Source organism: Arachis hypogaea, chromosome 14 (genome assembly GCF_003086295.3).
Source record: "Arachis hypogaea cultivar Tifrunner chromosome 14, arahy.Tifrunner.gnm2.J5K5, whole genome shotgun sequence".
Lineage (NCBI taxonomy): Eukaryota > Viridiplantae > Streptophyta > Magnoliopsida > Fabales > Fabaceae > Arachis > Arachis hypogaea.
Genome location: NC_092049.1, coordinates 17,302,899 through 17,320,456, shown reverse-complemented (window position 1 = coordinate 17,320,456; position 17,558 = coordinate 17,302,899). Strand labels below are relative to the sequence as shown.

Sequence of the window (17,558 nt, the reverse complement as noted above, 5' to 3'; positions counted from 1 at the left end):
TGTTAAGACCATGAATTCGGATGTTTAGGAAGAGAGAGTCAAGGATGTTGGTATCTAACAGGCTGACCGTTTTGTTTGGAAAACAGTTGAAATAAACTGGACCATGTCCAAGACTTGTTTCAACTGTTCCGATAAGGGAGTCTTGGAAATCATTGTGTCTAATATCTCTAAGACACATAAGGATGGAAGCATTCAAGCCTTCTCTGATGAGAGGTTTGACTGCAACCTGGACACATCCTATGTGAAGATATCTGTAGTGACGTGCATGTTCTCTGACAGATTGTTTGGTTAGGAGATGGAATTCCTCACCGGAATCTGGTCCTAAAGGAATATTATTTTCAGCAGTTTTGATGATATAGTCTGATTTTTTTTTGTTGTCATCAGGGACATAAAGCTCATCTTGGGGGATTTTGGGTATCTCCCAATTGTCGATGGCTTGATTGATATCTTCGAAGAAAACTTCCTCTTCGAAGATATTGTGTTTGGGAGAAAGTTCATCAGGTCTAGCCACTTTCTCGGTAAGGGGATTGGAGGAAGAATGGATTGGAGAGGTGGTGGAGGAAGATGGAGAAAAAGAAAGGCGTCTAGAAAGAGAGCGGAAGAGTTTAGACATATTTTCATAAAATCTGATATCATTGCCCTCCTTTGGTTAAGAAGGAATATAAATATTATCATTAAGCTATCTCTGAGGTTCATGGATCTGGAAATAGGACTTTCAGGGCTTTTTGATTGAGGAACAGGGCAGTTTCTGGATCTGAAATCTGTTGACTTTCAGGATTGGATTTGAACCATTCTCTGACCTTCTCTGGGTAGGCCATTGAAGCATCAAATTGAGACCACCATTCGACATAACCATGCCTTTGAAGGATTGGAAATGACTTGGGGTGGTTTGGTTTTGCATACTTGTATTGCCATGAGAATACCCATGCCAATGAAAATGTTGAGAAAAATTTTAACATTACAGGAACACATGTTTCCTGATTGTTAAAGTTTGATTGAAAAAGTTTATACCCTTCATCTGTTGGTGAGGGTAAAATTTCTTGGATTGGTCCAAAGAAGTCCCACCATTGGTAGAACCAATTTGGAAAAACATAATTGATTTTTCTTTTAAAATAAATTAACCATGAATGTCTGAACTGAGTATTTTGAAACCAAAATACTTTAGTCCAGGCTTCCATGTAGTCCCAATAATTAAAACCTATTGGGTCATAATTTTGAGAAAATTTTTGAATTTTGTTTAGGTTGTTTCCAAATTGCTTTGGGGATAAAATTTTGAGAATTTGAATGGTTGAATGGGTTATAAATTCGGGATTGGTTTTATCCTTGTAATGTTTAATAGATACTGAGTCAGTATCTATTAGGATGAATTCGTAGAAATGGCGAGTTTTATTAGGTGCTAAGGGTCTGAAGTGGAATCCAGTAGGGAAAATCTTTGGGATGACTTTGTTTGGAGAACTGTCCCAGAATTCAGGCTCTATGTGGATAATATTTGCGGTTTTGTTTGTAGATATGTAATTGGTTTGGGTTTTTTGAGTTTTGGTAGTAGTTGAGGATGTTTGGGGTGTCGAGACGACAGACTTTTGTTTTCCTATTTGGATGACTGTTCTACGATTGGCTACCTGAGATATCAATTGAGATAGGTCAATTTCTTCATCGGACTCACTGCAAAGGTCGGCCCAAGATTTTTTGTTGAGTTTAGTGAGACCCTGGTCCTGTAAGGCTAGGAGGGTTTCGATTGGGATGGCATAGTCTGCTTTGGATTGTTTGGCTTGATTGTTTTGTGGTTCAAAAGATTTTTGGGTGGGTTGTTGGGTAGATGGCCCAGCTTGTTGGGTTTGGGTGAGTTGTTGGATAGATGACCCAGGTTGTTGAGTAGGTTGTTGGGTAGATGACTCTGTTGGGGTACTAGACCCAGATCTTCTGATTGTCTTATATTTATAATGTCATCTTTTTAGGCATCAATATATATATATATATATTATATATTCTCGACCTGTGAAGCAGAGGCTGGCTAGAGTACATATATAACCCAAAAGACAACCGAAACATAAATTTTGTTTCTCTAAAAATCAACTTCTAAGCGGGATACACAAGATAACATACAAAAGTGGAGAACACATATAACTAGGTACAAAATATATAACTCCCAAGATGAAATCTTTGCTTCCCAGAGAGAATCTAGCACGCTCAGCGAAGTACGTCACGTCCTGTATCTAAAAACAGAAAATTCCCAAAACGAGTAAGAACCAAAAAGTTTCCAGCAGGGTAATAGTTCCAAATAGAAATAATGTAAAACTACACGAACTCACTAGGCAATTCTAAACTCCAACAAACCAGATCTAAGCCTAGGGTCATATTAATCCAAAACTGGGTAAACACACTACATACTTCATTATATCCATGATCCAAATCTCAATTTTTCTCCCACACTCATCTCAGCTAGTCTCTTTACAATTCAATACCACAGAATTTCGGTATTGATTTTAGTAAATATATTCAACAGAAGCACACAGAATTTTAGTAGTAATTTCAGTAAATATATTCAGCAGAATCAAACACAATCAAGACTAGTTATAACATATACAACAATTAGCAATTAAACATAGATATACACATAGGTAATCCAAGTACAAGATGCACACTCAATCAATTTCATATAAATACATATGCTGCATGCTTGTCCTATTAGCCATGAGCTCACGTGTTGGTTAAACTGCCAGAACCCGACATATTCGGTAGCTAACCTGGACACTATCTTTCTTCTGTGAATCTCTAGGAGGCATATAATCGAGAGATTAGTGCCCTACCACCTTCTCCCGGAGGCGGGCATAGGGCAGCATAAATCGTAGGATGAATTCCCTATCACCTTCCCTAGGTAAGGCCGTGCCCTACATATTGGGGATTAGTGCCCTACCACCTTGCAGATAGAGAGAACCACGAACAAGCGGGACAGATCTACCGCCGTCCTTGTTCTAGCGTATCTCAGCTCAGTGCACAAGCGGGATTCACCACCGTCCTTGCCATGTCCTTGCCAAGGGTAAACAATAGTCAATATGAAAGCGGGTTATACCATTGACCTTGCTAGAACAGTGAATCAGATCATAGTCATCCTTATTATTCATGTCTTGAGTCAATATAGTATTTAGTAAGTTCATTAATTACAAGCTTTCATCAACTCATCATTAATCTTGACATTTCAATCCACAATCTTATTCAAATTTATCAATTTCATCCATCAATTATGCTCACACTCATTCCCAAGCCTAAATACTAGTTAGCGGACTTTAAATAGGGGTCACAGAGGTGAAAAAGCATATTGGATAGGCAAAAATAGTTAAAATCAATATTTTCTGAAAAATAGGACAATCGTGCGTATGCATGCCTCGTGCGTATGCACGAGTCCTCTTTGGTGCATATGCGTAGAAACACGCACAAAAAAATATTCAGTTCTGTAATACAAGTTGTGCGTACACATGGGTCGTGCGTACGCATGACTTGGCTTTTTTTTTTATGCGTACGCATGGTATGCGCACGAAACTCTTTCAATTCTGTAATACCCCTTATGCATACGAAACTCTTCAAACATGCATAACTTTTTCATTAAAAATTATTTTTCGTCTATTCTTTGAACGTCATAAACTAAACAAACTCAATTTTTATTTAAAATAATTTTCACAAAATTTAAGGGTCTGAGAACCAAGTTATAGCCAGTCGAAGTTTATTAAAAATTTGTTTTTACCAAACTTACACAATTGCTCAATTTCATCAATTTTTAATCCAACTCAATTCCAAACCATACAAAAACCTTTACTAAGCATACTCAACGTGCATTTATCAATTCTCTATCCCTTTCTAACCATTTCAATACCTAACTAACTAATCAAACCTTTAGCATACACACTCATACAACTATCATTCCATTCACATCAACAACACATAACACTCATATGTCCAAGTTTACAATCAACCAAAAATCAATCATCTCATACCACTTACATCCACTTACTAAATAGGGGATTCCTCACCCTATCACAACCTCCGGCTCAATTTTACATCAATTATATTTATAATCAATCATACAACAACAATTAAATCATGCATACTCATACATATACCCACTCAACTAATCACAACAACAACCAATTTTATTCAATCCTATCCTAGGGGCAATTAACTTAATCATTCATATAATTTTACATAATACCTACCCGAAACCAAAACCCGTACCTCTAGATGGCAGTTCCTCCAAAACTTAGCTTTCCTTTGGGCAACTCCAACATCCACCAAAACCTCACCACTTCGATCTGCAACTCAATTCCATACCAAATCGATGCTAAAATCAATTCCAAACAAGCCAAGCTAATCCATATAATCTAATCACAACAATAACTCAATATTCACACTAGAGTTTTTATTCAAAATTAGGGATAACAAAGAGATTGAGTTTTCTTACCTTGTACCACTCAATCTTGGGTAAAAATCCTACTTGGGATTATGTTTGAACTTTCCCTAAAGCATTAAAATCACAATTCTCTCAACAACTTATCCCAAAAATGAGAATTGGAAGAGAATAGAAAATTGGGCAAGAAGTTCTTACCACAATACTTAGATAGATTTAAAGAGAAATCCGAGACGAACGCGTGGCTGTAAATGGCTCGTCAATCGAAACTACGGTTAGAAAGTTATGAGCAATTAAAGGATATGGTGAATAGTGCACAAGTTAGGGCACTTCCTTCCTCTCTTATTCATTGGTTTCTCTTTCTCAATAGAGGCGAATGTTGTGTGCTGAAATGGCTAAGGGTGAGGGAGTGTTTTAGTGTAGGCTTGGGCTTTGGTCCAACATGGGCCCATTTGGTGATTTTTGGTCTGTTTTGCCCTATCCTGGGCCAAAACCTTTAGAATAAGTATTTTATTTTGTATCCTAATTATTTTTATTTCTTCAAATTATAAATTCTTATTTCTTAACATTCTTTACTCATAATTAATTTATTAATTATAATTTAACCGTGTTTTATACTTCCGTCTTTTTTTCTCTCTCTCAAAATCAAAAGCCCCTTCCTCAAGAACCCTAACCCTAACAAAGCCTCAGAGAAAATCACCAAAGCAAAGCAGCCACCATCAGCACCCATCACTATCGGTGCTGGCGGTGGCAACAGTGGTTGCCTTCCTCGCCTCTTGAAGGTTTGCTCTTCTCGTCGCGTCGCCAGAAGGTCGGTTAAGAGTTGCTGTCGTAGTCTCTATCCTCGTCATCGAGCCCGGACCTGTCCTTGTCGTCGTCGATCCCCTGTCACGTCGTTGTCTCTATCCACGTCGCTTCTCTCTCTCTCTCTGCGAAGTATGAACGTCCCTCTTCTGCCATCGTGAAATTACATAGGTTAGTTATATTATTCTGATATTCTGATTATGTTATTCTGATATTCTCTCTTCTTCATGTTCTACTTGAGTTCTTCCATAATTCAATTTAATTTTTTTTGAATTGTTAATTATAATGCTTTTGATTTTTAAATTGCTGTATTTTTCTATTTTGGATTTTGAATTTTGGTTGCTGTACAAAATAGATTTTGATTGATATAATTGTCAAAAATAGTGATAAGTTCAATTTCATTAATTTTGGTGAATGTATATTTTTTGCTGGTTGAGATTTTATTTTGCTGTATATAGTTTGTATTGTTGTTGGCAGTATTTTGTAGATGGAACAACCACAAAGTGATATATATTGTTATGGTGATTTTACTGAAACTAAGAAAGGTGAAAAACTATGAAAACTAAAGGTGTGTAACAATGCTAGATAATTAGTATGGGAATGCCATGTACTCCAGTGTACTTTACTAGAGTACTGGAATGCCATGTACTTTTAGGTTATCAGTTATATATTTGTCTTGTAGTGAAGCGTTAAAAGACTATATTAACCTCTGAAATTGATTTAAAATTACCCAATTGGTCAACTAAAAATTCTTCAAAGCTTGCTTCTTGAATTTAAATCTTTGCAGATTACATAGCAAGATGCCAAGAAACTTTATTGGCTTATAATGTTGCCTGAGTTGGAAGAATGAGATCCTTAACCATGTTCATGAGAACTCAATGTCCTCGCCTCTCCCCTGCTGTCCGCCATTGATACAGCGGAATGGACGAGAGTTGTTCTGATCTACTGCTACAGCTGTTCGGGGTTCTTGGCCTTCTTGACCTTCTCCTTACTATCTAAGTCGTTGTTCTACACTTGGGATTTTTTTTCTACAGTTGCAAGAAAGGTGAAAAGCGCGATTCAGCAGTCAGTAATGTGCGGGTTGCATAAGTTTGCGCCATTGAAGGGCTTATCGAAAGGTATGTTCCTTATTTTTGGCATTAATTTTTGTAGGAGGTGAATTTTTTAGGGCTAGATATAAGGCATTCGAGCTGACCCAGGGAGATTAAATGTGTTGAAAGTGTTTTGTTGGATTATTGACATGGTGTGTACCCGAAAAAATTGGATATGATCCTTTTAGATACATTAATTGATTCATGTTAAAGGATTATACTGGTGTGCAGTGGAGGATGGACTTTGGCATTTAGTTAGAGTCATGTTCTGTAGAGAAGCAATGGTATAAGTTTTTTAGTTATTCAGCAAATAAATGTTATTTTCTTAACTTTTTACAATTGTTTTATTTTTATAAACTTAATTAAAGAGTTAGTTTATTTATTTATTCAGCACATAACTCTTTTTTAATTGCTAGGTTAAAGAGATTAAGAATAGCTGCAAGTAATTTTAGTGGCATCAAGTTATTTACTATTCATCCGGTCACCACTTTAAAAGGAAAAGTGTTAGTTTTTACCTCTCCAAATTTCAATTCCAATTGGTTGGTTAATGTGCTTTACCGGTCGTCTGGTCTATTTGTTATTGGAAAATAAAATTGTCTTGTTTTACATTTGTTATGGAATTGGCTACATGTCTATTTCTGAAGCCTTCATGCCAGTTTAGTTGTTTAAACTTACAACAAATTTTGGTTTCACAATCACTATCAGTGAAGTTGAAGCACTTTATGAGCTATTTAAGTGCATAAGCAATTTGGTTGTTCATAAAGGACTAATAAGCAATGAACGATATAGCAAATTCATTTTTCTCCTAGTCTCAAACGTAGTTGTGTTTATGACATTTATTTTGTGATCTTCATTTTGTTAAGATATATTAGGTGTGCTTTTTTATTTGTTGATATGAATGATCAAGGTGAGGTAGTTGTTTGTATAGGGTGGGTTTTTCCGATGATGATGTAGTGAGTGTAAAGTATTCCTGGAAGCATTAAAATTGGATTAGAAGGTCTGTGTTTCCTATGTTAACATGTTACAATAAGTTGCTCTGTTAACAGGGTTGCATCAATTGGCCAGATTGTGACAGTGAGACTGGATATTATTGTTGCCTATGCAATTGTTGAAGTTCTTAGGAACCACAAGTGAGAGGATCCTCTAGAAGAAGCAGCAGCTGCCTATTAGGAAATAGATGAATAACATAAATCATGAGGCGATATCGACATCAACCAATCGTGAATCGGCGATGCCAGACCCAGAGAACGGGCTTTTGAATGAGGTATATAATAGGGTAGAACTTGCAGATTCGGATTATATTAGTTTTTTGTCATTCTGAAGATGAATAGTATAAGTTAATGTAAAATTCGGTGATCGTAGTATTGTTAATTGTTGTGCAGGAGATACTTTTTGACATGAGCATCTTAGGGGACGAAGCATGATTTCTGAATATGAAGCAGACAGATATAGAGCCTCAATCTGCTCAGGTACCAAGTCATGTCAGCGTTGAAGATGTGCTGAAGATGGAGTTCTTTACCCCTGGGGAAGCAAGAGAATTCTACACGAGTTATAGTAGGCTAAAAGGTTTTGCAATAAGGAAGAGTAAGAGGGTAAAAAATGCCAAAGGAGAGATTGTTAGTTATACTTTTGTTTGCAACAGACAAGGGTTTAGGCACAAGAAGTGGTTAGATAAGCTGGATAGAAAAAGATAGCACAAGCCTATAACGCGATGCGAGCGTGTAGCAGAGATGAGGATAAAGAAGAATCATACTAATGGAAAATGGTTTGTTTCACAGTTTGTGGATGATCATAACCACACCCTACTCTCTAAAAGGTTTATTGGATATCTGCCTTCACATAGGAATATGTCTGATGTAGAAATTGCTCAAATGAATAGCATGAGGCAAGTTGGGATAAGCATTCCAAAGATATACCAGTCATTTGCAATGCAGGTTGGGGGCTTTAACTTAGTAAGATTTACTAAGCAAGATATGCACAACGAGGTTTGAAAGCAACGTGTATTGCAGAACGGAGATGTAAATGCCGCACTGCGTTTTTTCAAACGCGCTGCCAAAAACGATGAGAAGTTATTTTGGAGGTATGAAGTAGCGGCTGGTTCTCGTATGTGTGACATTATATGGAGTGATGGTTGGAGCCAGGAAGATTATGAGGCGTTCGGTGGTGTCCTCGCCTTTGATGCGACGTATGGGAGGAACAAGTATAACCTTCCTGTCATTGTTTTGTCCGGGGTTAATCACCATAATCAGACATGCGTGTTTGCAGCAGCAATGGTTTCATGTGAGTAATAGGATTTGTACAAATGGGTGCTGAGATGGTTTATGGAATGCATATGGGGAAAGGCCCCGAAGGTAGTTATAGCTGATGGGGATCCTACTATGAGGCTAGCTATTATGCATGTTTTTCCAAATGCTCATCACAGACTTTACGCGTGGCACGTACTAAGGAATGCCACTGCTCATGTCTCACAACCACGTTTCACCCAATTATTCAAACAGTGCATGCTCGCTGACAAAGAGGTTGATGAATTTGAAATGTAGTGGGAGGCAATGGTTGATGAATGTGGTGTTCGAGAGGTTGAATGGGTGATGGACCTCTATAAAAAGAAGTTGTCATGGGCCACCGCATACATACGAGGCAGATTTTTTGCAGGTTTAAGGACAACCTCTCGGTGCAAGTCGTTGCATGCTAAGTTGGGTGGGTTTGTGGAGAGTAGATATGGAATATTGGACTTTGTTACAAATTTTCAAAGATGTGTTGATTTCCTTAAAGACAAGGAGGAGGAGCTTGACTTTCGTTCCTTTTATGGTACCCCGGTGCTTCAAACACAATTCCCAGAGATTGAGAGGTCAGCAGTAACCCTGTATACCCGTGAACTTTTTTATAGATTTTGAGAGTCCCTAGAGCGGGCCGTTAGATTTTACATTGTCGACTGCCAGGATTGTGAAAATGGATGTTGCTATGTGATACAGAAGTATCACCGACCGGAGTCAACCTGGCAAGTCTTGCACCAGCCGCACAATGGAACCTTTCAATGTAATTGCCGCAGGATGGAGTCATATGGGATCCCTTGTGTTCACATAATTGTAGTTCTGGTTGGTATTGATATCAGTTCTTTGCCAGAGACTCTGGTCCTCAAGAGGTGGTGCAAAAATGCCAAGAACAATTTGACTTCCGTTTGACAAGTTACTGAAACAGGTGATACTGCATCCCAGTACCGTAGCAAACTTGGTGCATTTGTGGACCAATGTAAGCGTTTTACCAAGGTGGCTTGTCTAAGGGACGAGGACTACAAGGCCTTTAGTGAAAAAATGGCACAGGATGCTGTCATGTTGGAGGTAGAGAATGGGTTGCGTGTGGCCCCAGATGTGAATCCACATCTTAACGGTGAGGGGGTGGTGGGATAAATGATCCGGTCCGCGTCCGGACAACAGGCACTGGCAGAGGAAACGTTTATCAGGTAACAAAGGGACCAAAGAAGAGAAAATACATCTCCTGCGGAAAACTGGGTCATCGCCGAACTCGCTGCCCCAATGCGCCTGCCCTGCGACAGGGATGTCGTGGATCGCTACCGTTCCCGAGGGTTGCCAGGCTCAACCTCAGGTTAGAACCATATGCTGTGTGTCGGTTATAATTCATGTGATTTTTAGGGTGGTCATGATATTTTTCAAACGTTGAATGATCAATGATAACCTAATTAGGACATGCCATATGTGAGTAGATCCCGAAACAAATAGCTGATAAAATGAAGTTGAACTTGATAAAATTGTTGAATTTAGGTAGATCTTCACAATTGTTCATTAAACAAATAGCATCATTATTTTATGAGGATGCAACATGTTAAACAGGGTAGAAGCATCATCAAAGTATAAATAGAACATGAGCCATTCACAAAGTAGGAGAAGCATAAATGTATAAATCTATGAATGTCAATATAGGCAATTCAAGCTCTTAGGGGGTAGAGGCATATGTTTTCTGTGAAATCAATTAATCATATTGGGAGGATTCATTAATATTAGGAGTGGTTTCTTTTGTCAGATCTGAATCCACAAAGAATTCAAATCCATTAGAATTTAAGTTGGAAACATTTTATTTACAACCCAACTTGCCTCTTTTTACTTTGTGCAGGCGACACCGTCACAGACAACTCGACAAAAGCACTCAACTTTTTTTGCCGCTGAACTTGCTACAGGTTATGTAAGTGCCAATATTGTCCCGTAACTATTTACTGACTTATGCTGCGCGTTTTGTTTAGATTTCCATCAGTAGGTTTGCTATTTGTGGGAAAGCACCCTAATCTTTACAAAATAAATGTAAATTGCAGCAAAAATTGCAGATGGGCGCAGGCACGAGGAAGAGGAAACTGAGGGTTGAACTTCCAAACACATTCCCGCAATTCATGTCATAAGAGGATAGCATAGATAGAAACACTTGTAACGGCTTTAATTATTCCTCTAAGTGTAGTAGATTATTTTTAAAGTTTACCTAGTGAGTGACAAGCCACCAACCATGTTGTGTAGTTGAAACTAGCGTAAGAACACTTTGTTTGACTATGTTGGGTTGTTATGAAATATCCTCTTCTAGTAACAACTTCGTTTTGTTACATTGGCTTCTTAGCGTCCTATAACCTGTGGACGAATTTACAGAATTTTTTTTAAAGCACCGTGTGTAATAATTAATATGTTGTCTTGTTAGGTGATGCATAGTTTGCTCCTGTAGGGCATCACATAACCAAGAAAGAAACGATGGAGTAGTGACAATATATCTTGACCAGTATATTGAGTATCAAATATATCCTAGGCAGTGCACAATCTCTTTGGTGCAAAACCGGATTAAAACACTCACCACACATGAAAATTTAAAAAAAAAAATCGTTATGAGAAATGAAAAGATGATCATGCAAGCTGACTAATACGGATTCATACAAAGGGAAACCATTTGCAACCAGACTTCCACCCGGATAATACAAGCTGAGTAGTTAGACATTAAAGTTTGGAATTAGCAATATACAACAGCAACAACTAACTTCAAAATATATGGACCTTGTTAACAGTTCCCACTTACATTCTTCAACAAGTCATCATGCAAGTTAACTATAACAGGTGCGTACATAGTCAAACCATTTGCAACCCAGGTGGGTGCATATACAATGTCGACCACCGAGATAATACAAGTAGAGTAAAAATACTAAAGTCTGGAATTAGCAATATTTAACAGCAACAAGTAATTTCAAAATATTTGGGCCTTGTAAATGGTTCCCAACTTCATTCATATATAAGCATGTAAATAGAGTAGTAATTAGGGAAGGAACGGGAGACTACGCCACACCGTCTCTGCCTTGAGGTCCACAAGAGCCTTAAGATCACTGTAGTCAGATGCGACAATTCTGGTTGCTGTTTTCATCCTCAATATGGCCTTATCACCCTGCGAAATATATATATATAAATAGTTTAGTGGTAATATCACCAAGGCCAACTTAATTTCCATAAACCTATAACGATGACGGTGTTCTTACCAGGTTTCCTAGGATAGCTGGGGAGAATCAGCCATTGTGAGACATCCACCAGATGCACTATATTCCATATTCATCTCTATCCAATGAAAATTATCACAGTAGTAAATGAGTGAGATAAAAGACATACAGTCTGCCACAATATTTAAAGTTATGTTCCCAACAGTTTGGTTTGTGGGGTGTGGTTTTGGATTGTATCAAGTATGAAAAAGTGTGTACAAACTAATTATGTGAGAGAAAAATTGCGGAGACATCATAAAATGACTTACGCGCCTAGCCTGCTAGGAAAGCTCATGGGGTATTCAATGCGTCCCCAGGTGTTTGGATCTGGCGAAACGTGTTTAATGTTGGGCAGATTCGGCTCAAGTTTGAAAATGTTCCCGAGGACAGCCATCTGCAGTTCCCATCACCATGGCAAGCATATAAAATTCAGAAGAAAGAGTTGCACGATAATTAAATGTACTGTGTACAAAATGCCTTGTGGGTTACGTACTATAAGGCGCATGTTGCGCTCACGCCTGGGAACAGACTCTATGCTTGTGCAAACATCAAGAGCATAAACAGAAGGTCTCTTTACATCCAACAATAGCATGTACCAAGTCTCAGGTGGCTCGCAAATGGGTACAAAGACCTGTTCAGGCGAGCAACAAAATACAACATCAGTTAAAATATATCCATATTTTCTGTGAATGCCGGATCTCTAATGAGTTAATGATAAACTTGGAGAAATTATGGAGAGACGATAACTTGAATATTTCTTACATGCTCAAGTTCTTAAGTTGGTGGCATCCAGCATCTCGCATAGCTCTCTATTACATGTTCCATCGGAGTTTGGAACAAGATCTCGGCGGCAAATGTTGACAGGAAGAACCAGCAACGGGGTACAAGGTTTGCCTCGGCTTGAAGAGAGGAAAGCATTGCAACAGTGTTGACGACCCTACATATTTCAAGTGTCTTAGCTTTGAATTGTGAAATCTTTCAATCAAATACTGTTGTTATTTAGGGGAGAGTATTAAGTCAAGTTCAAATGGCATTACATCAAAGTGGGGCATGCATTCGGGCTTAAGGGATAAGAACTTACCGCGAGGCAGGGTTAGCTCGTAATGCTTAAATAAGTTCTTCGTTTCCCTGGAAAGACAACAAACATGAATAGGGAGTTAGTTTGAATCCTGGAGATATATGATCAAACCCGAAACAACTGTTGAGTGTGTTCCAGATTTGCAGATTGTAACCTCATTTCTTCATTTTTGGCAAATATATACATCCCAAGAAGGCACTCGTCCCTAGTTAGACTCATATCGGCAGTGGGCCTGAACCACATGGCAAAATTCTGCGTTGGAAACATTTGAAGTGATTAGCATTGAAACTACACAGTGTATCTGTATAATAAAGAGTTTGAACCCAACAGTGAAATGCAATCATCCACAGGGTTAATCACATGGGTAATGTAACGTGACTTGCCTTAGGGATGTGGTAAACCGGGTTCTCCATGTTCGGCGCCGGAATGCGTCCCCGACCCCCCCTTCCAGCACGCCGAAACAGAGGTCGTCTCTGCGGCACCGAGTTGGATTGGGTCTTGGGAGGAGAGCCCATGGACGCATCGTCAAGCACGATTGCAGCCACCTCTGCGCTCGACAACCGCGGCATCTTCGAATGCCTTGGACCTAGCTCAGAAGAGGCATAGAGATCATAGAGCTGAGTTGTACTCTTGAAATCCCCTCCAACCTTTGTTCTCTGAAAAAAAAGATTAGTCAGTGTTCTGTTAGCAACCAGCGCCAAATGCAGATGCCGAACAGGCGAAATTTTTCATTGGGTTATGTACTTCAAGGCATCGTTGACGGATGAACACCGACTCGAGAGGTTCCGATTGGAAAGGCTTCCTGGGTTGGGGTATTGCAAAGGGGCTGATTTAGGCCGAATAACATTTGGCCCACGGTGCCAAAAAAAAAATAATGGTTGACACAAATTAATGAAAAATTTTGTTTTTTGCATTCAGCTATTTACTAAAGGCCCAACAGATACTTATCACTCTTATTTGCATTTGTAAGCGTGTTTTTAAATTCACATGTTATCCGCATTTATTTTTTCGAGACATGGTAACAACATTTAATAGTTATTAGCAGACTAAGAAAAAAATAAATAGTAAATAGTAATGGTAAATATCTACTAACATAAGAAAATAATGATAATCTCATAACATCGTTAATAATAATTATTTTGTCTAACTAAAGATTAACATTAAGTGGATATTGATTCATAATTATATATATATATATATCAATAATTGTCTTACTCATGAGATTTAACTAGTTAAGTTTCGAACGTTCTACCGATGTGATTTATTTTATGGTAATTTACGTCTATTTGTTTTTTTGGGTTATAATTTATGTCTATTTATATATACAAACAAAAAAATTGGCCATAGTTTTTCCTTTCCCAAAGAAAAGCCCAGATATATTTAGAGGCATCACATTAAAAATATGGTACATGGGTATTTCCCAAGTGAGCCAATGCACGTCTAGCTTAAGGGTTTTGATTTAATCAGAGCCATCAAGGGAATGGTCATCAAAATTAGGCCAAGTCAAAATTCAAATCATGGACATAAAAGGAAAGGGGGTATGGGGAATATATGTTACAGTGCGGACTATTAAATTAGAAAGGCGGCCTTGCTTTGATAAATAATAGGTTTGCCTTGCATCTTTTAAATCACTAAAGTCCCATAATACCAACTGCACTATGAAAAAATTCATAAAAAATTTGAAGTTGATGTGCGTTGGGTTTTTTTTTTTTTTTTGGTTTGCCTTCTTTGGGGTAGTCAAGCATGTGTGGCAGTTACAATGGGGTAACTTGCCTTTAAAGGATTTTTCATTGGATTTGAGGTTTACACCCCTCGCGCACAATACCATCGTAGTGCTCATGGGCACAGGTTTGATACGTCACCACACAAAGCTGCGTATACCTGGGCAAGGGATCATGTTTCAGTCGCCGGTGAACTTGTTATCTGTGATCAACGCCATAACCTCAAAAAATTTTTTATCTAGGAATACAGATAAATATATTTATGCTTAGCTAAACATTATTCAAAAAGTTCACCTATACAGTAGCATTGCATGGTGTTAGTGGATCATCCTTGGACTCGTTCAACGTTTTCGGAACCCCACGCGACCAATTAAGGCTTGTTGGTGCTTCGGTCGGGATTAGTGTTGCATCGGTGGAGATAACGGGTGTTGAAGAAAGATAGTCAAACAGCATGAGGTCATCCTCTGAACCCGAAGAATCCGGGACAACAACGTCCAAGCTCAAGTTTGTGATGGGGTCACCTAAGATTCCCTTACCTTTTTGTGAACTGGTTAGCTGATGGGTGAACATCTGACCAGGTGCTCCAATGTTGCTATTGTTCAAAACAACCGCATCAGCGGTGGCAACACATCGAGGAGTGTTTGGCGGCTGCGCTATTTTCTTGTCCATGGCTTCATCCTGGACTTGAACCTTAGGAGTAGGTATCATCTGAAACGTCTCCTCCTTCTTACATAAAATGGGTAGCATCATCTTGATATACACAATGAAAGCCTCCGTTCGGGTGGCCCGAACATCAAGCATTGCAACCGACTGCTCAATGGCCATCAAACGTGCTTCAATGCTCTGAAACGGTAACAGCTCAAAAGTTCATGTCTTCATTTTATTAATTTAGATCAAAATAAAATCGTTTCTTTTCGGGCAACAAAAGTTTCGGATCAACAACCGACCTCGATCGGAGCTTGTGGGGGGGGGGGGGGGACTTATACACAGAAGGCGGAATGAACTCTTCAACTAGAATGCCAGACTGCGACGCCACATTAAGGAGGGGCTACAGAAACAAAGGCCACGCATGAGCACTGGTTATGATTGCTCATGGTCACAACACTGTTGGTAGTGATAGACATAGTTCAAAATACAAACTTACCACGTCCATGGTTAGGTCAAGCTTCAAGGCGTTCGTGTCATGGTCATCATTTTTCCGGTTGGCTTCGTCCATGTTGTCAGGAGGTTGAAGCCTGAATCCATACATATGCAACGATCAGTTCCATCACCGAATTAGGCAAGTAAATTAAAAATATGAAACTCGCATCGGTGGATGTTTTCGCCACCCTTTTTTTTAGGCAAGGTTATCAATGTTACAGAGGTTACTTCTCTGATGTTAGGCAGGGCTGCTCTGGATCGTTCCCGGTAGAGTCCGATGCTTCCATTTGTGTTGCTGGACGTTCTACTACAGAGGACGATGTACAATAAAAATAGAAAGATATTTGGAAAGGAAGCCTTTCCGGCAGAATAGGGATCCTTTTTTCACTTAATTTCATTGCTTTTATAGTGACATATGGCTCATCTAATGTGACTGATACTTTGGGTAATCATGATGATTTGCTGCCTTGGTAATCCACTGCAGGAGCATTAAATGCTTCTGGCTTAATGTGCCAAGGGTTTGAAACTAAATTTTGACAATGTTTGAGCAGATCCTTGCATTGCCAGACTATATGACCAAACATCTGTATGACATGCCTCTTTATAGACCCTAATGGCCGTGAAACACCATTAGATCATGTACGTTAAAGCTAAGTATTTTACCATGGATAACAAGAAATAGTGGCAACAATAGCAAGAAGAAATATTTTAGATTAGATAATAACAAAAAAATTTTGTTTCAAGTTATCTTAGATAATATCATAAAAATTCTATCTCATGTTATCTGTAGTACTAATGTGAGCACTATTTTTGGCCTACAAATAGATGGAATACATAACTAAATTTAAACATATATAGACTCCAAATAAATTAGTGCAAAACTTTTGTGGCTTAGTAAGCTAGGGGGTCATCTAAAGTGAGAGTGTTTACATGGGGTCATCTAAATTGAGTGTCTACAGTTGATCATTGTTGAAGGCTCAAAATTTTTTTACACCTATAGCTTTATTTTGACAAAGTTTACTAATCGAGCTCTTCTTTAGCATATTCAAATAGACTTCTTTGGACGACTATGTACGATTCATCATACTTATAAAGTTCTCTTATATTCACGGAACATAAACTTTAAATTTTGTCTTTAAACACTTCCAACAGGTAATGAAAATAATCTGTGATATGTTTTAAATATAATGTTAAATTTAGTTTTAATTTATGTATATGGATGTTTCTAGCATAGGAATAAAATTTTTAAATTTTACCAAAAGAATTTTTTGTAAGAATAGACAATTTGGATGAGTTAAATTTAAAATTTTAAAATCACATTTTTATGGATACAATTTTTTAAAAAATAATTAAATTTTTTAAATAAACTAGTTGAATATTGTACTGTTAATATATTTTGTATTTAATTTGGCCCCTCTCCAATAAAATTTCTTGATCCGCCACGGGCTTCAATAGCAATTATCTTTACTTACTTAACAAATAGAATTTCTACTGACAATTTTTTTAAGCATAATAGGTCAATAACAATCACCTCTATTAATTTTAAAAATAGAAAATTCAGAACTCTGTTACGCTACAGAATAATAATCATGAAAATAATCATCTACATAAAAATTAGAATAGCCATCTGTATATGTACTAAAATTACCATCTTAAATTGACCATTAAAATAGAAGAACGAAAAAAAGAATAAACAGAAGAAACAACTATTGTGGTGAAAGATAGTTGTGCAAACTAGCCATGACGAAAGCGGCATTGTTGTGATGCATGGTGCTCAAATCATTGAAGAAGCTAACCATGCTTAGATCCGAAG

At 38.0% G+C, this 17,558-nt stretch overlaps 2 protein-coding genes across 3 annotated transcripts; both read right to left on the bottom strand.

Annotated features, from left to right (window-relative positions):
* Positions 1-11,301: 11,301 nt before the first annotated feature.
* On the bottom strand, positions 11,302-13,808 carry LOC112741711 (uncharacterized). The gene is made up of 8 exons (XM_072213863.1): positions 13,268-13,808; positions 13,039-13,136; positions 12,888-12,934; positions 12,569-12,743; positions 12,300-12,437; positions 12,076-12,200; positions 11,810-11,885; positions 11,302-11,718 (listed from the first exon to the last, which is right to left on the bottom strand). Exons 1-4 carry the CDS (start codon positions 13,451-13,453, stop codon positions 12,619-12,621), a joined length of 456 nt encoding a protein of 151 aa, XP_072069964.1. The 5' UTR covers positions 13,454-13,808; the 3' UTR covers positions 11,302-11,718; positions 11,810-11,885; positions 12,076-12,200; positions 12,300-12,437; positions 12,569-12,618.
* A 776-nt stretch (positions 13,809-14,584) lies between these two features.
* Positions 14,585-16,319, bottom strand: LOC140178268 (uncharacterized). Of its 2 annotated transcripts, XR_011870778.1 has the most exons (5): positions 15,974-16,287; positions 15,750-15,840; positions 15,553-15,653; positions 14,900-15,448; positions 14,585-14,807 (listed from the first exon to the last, which is right to left on the bottom strand). XR_011870778.1 is itself a non-coding variant. In XM_072213862.1 (4 exons), the coding sequence occupies exons 1-4, from the start codon at positions 16,141-16,143 to the stop codon at positions 15,430-15,432; spliced, it is 381 nt and encodes a 126-aa protein (XP_072069963.1). In that variant the 5' UTR covers positions 16,144-16,319; the 3' UTR covers positions 14,826-15,429. The 2 variants fall into 2 exon arrangements, 1 of the variants encoding a protein (XP_072069963.1); XM_072213862.1 differs by lacking the exon at positions 14,585-14,807 and having other exon boundaries at positions 14,826-15,448; positions 15,974-16,319.
* Between the last annotated feature and the right edge of the window lie 1,239 nt (positions 16,320-17,558).

Bases quoted from the DNA above. Each gene is read 5' to 3' on its own strand.
- LOC140178268 (XM_072213862.1), bottom strand. From the start codon at position 16,143: ATGAAATTAAGTGAAAAAAGGATCCCTATTCTGCCGGAAAGGCTTCCT. The intron at 15,841-15,973 runs GTAACCTCTGTA...GTATGGATTCAG, and splicing joins CCCTGCCTAACATCAGAGAA to GCTTCAACCTCCTGACAACA. The intron at 15,654-15,749 runs GTAAGTTTGTAT...TTGTTTCTGTAG, and splicing joins TTGACCTAACCATGGACGTG to CCCCTCCTTAATGTGGCGTC.
- LOC112741711 (XM_072213863.1), bottom strand. From the start codon at position 13,453: ATGCCGCGGTTGTCGAGCGCAGAGGTGGCTGCAATCGTGCTTGACGAT. The intron at 12,935-13,038 runs GTTACAATCTGC...TTGTCTTTCCAG, and splicing joins GCCAAAAATGAAGAAATGAG to GGAAACGAAGAACTTATTTA. The intron at 12,744-12,887 runs GTAAGTTCTTAT...TGAAATATGTAG, and splicing joins CGAGCTAACCCTGCCTCGCG to GGTCGTCAACACTGTTGCAA.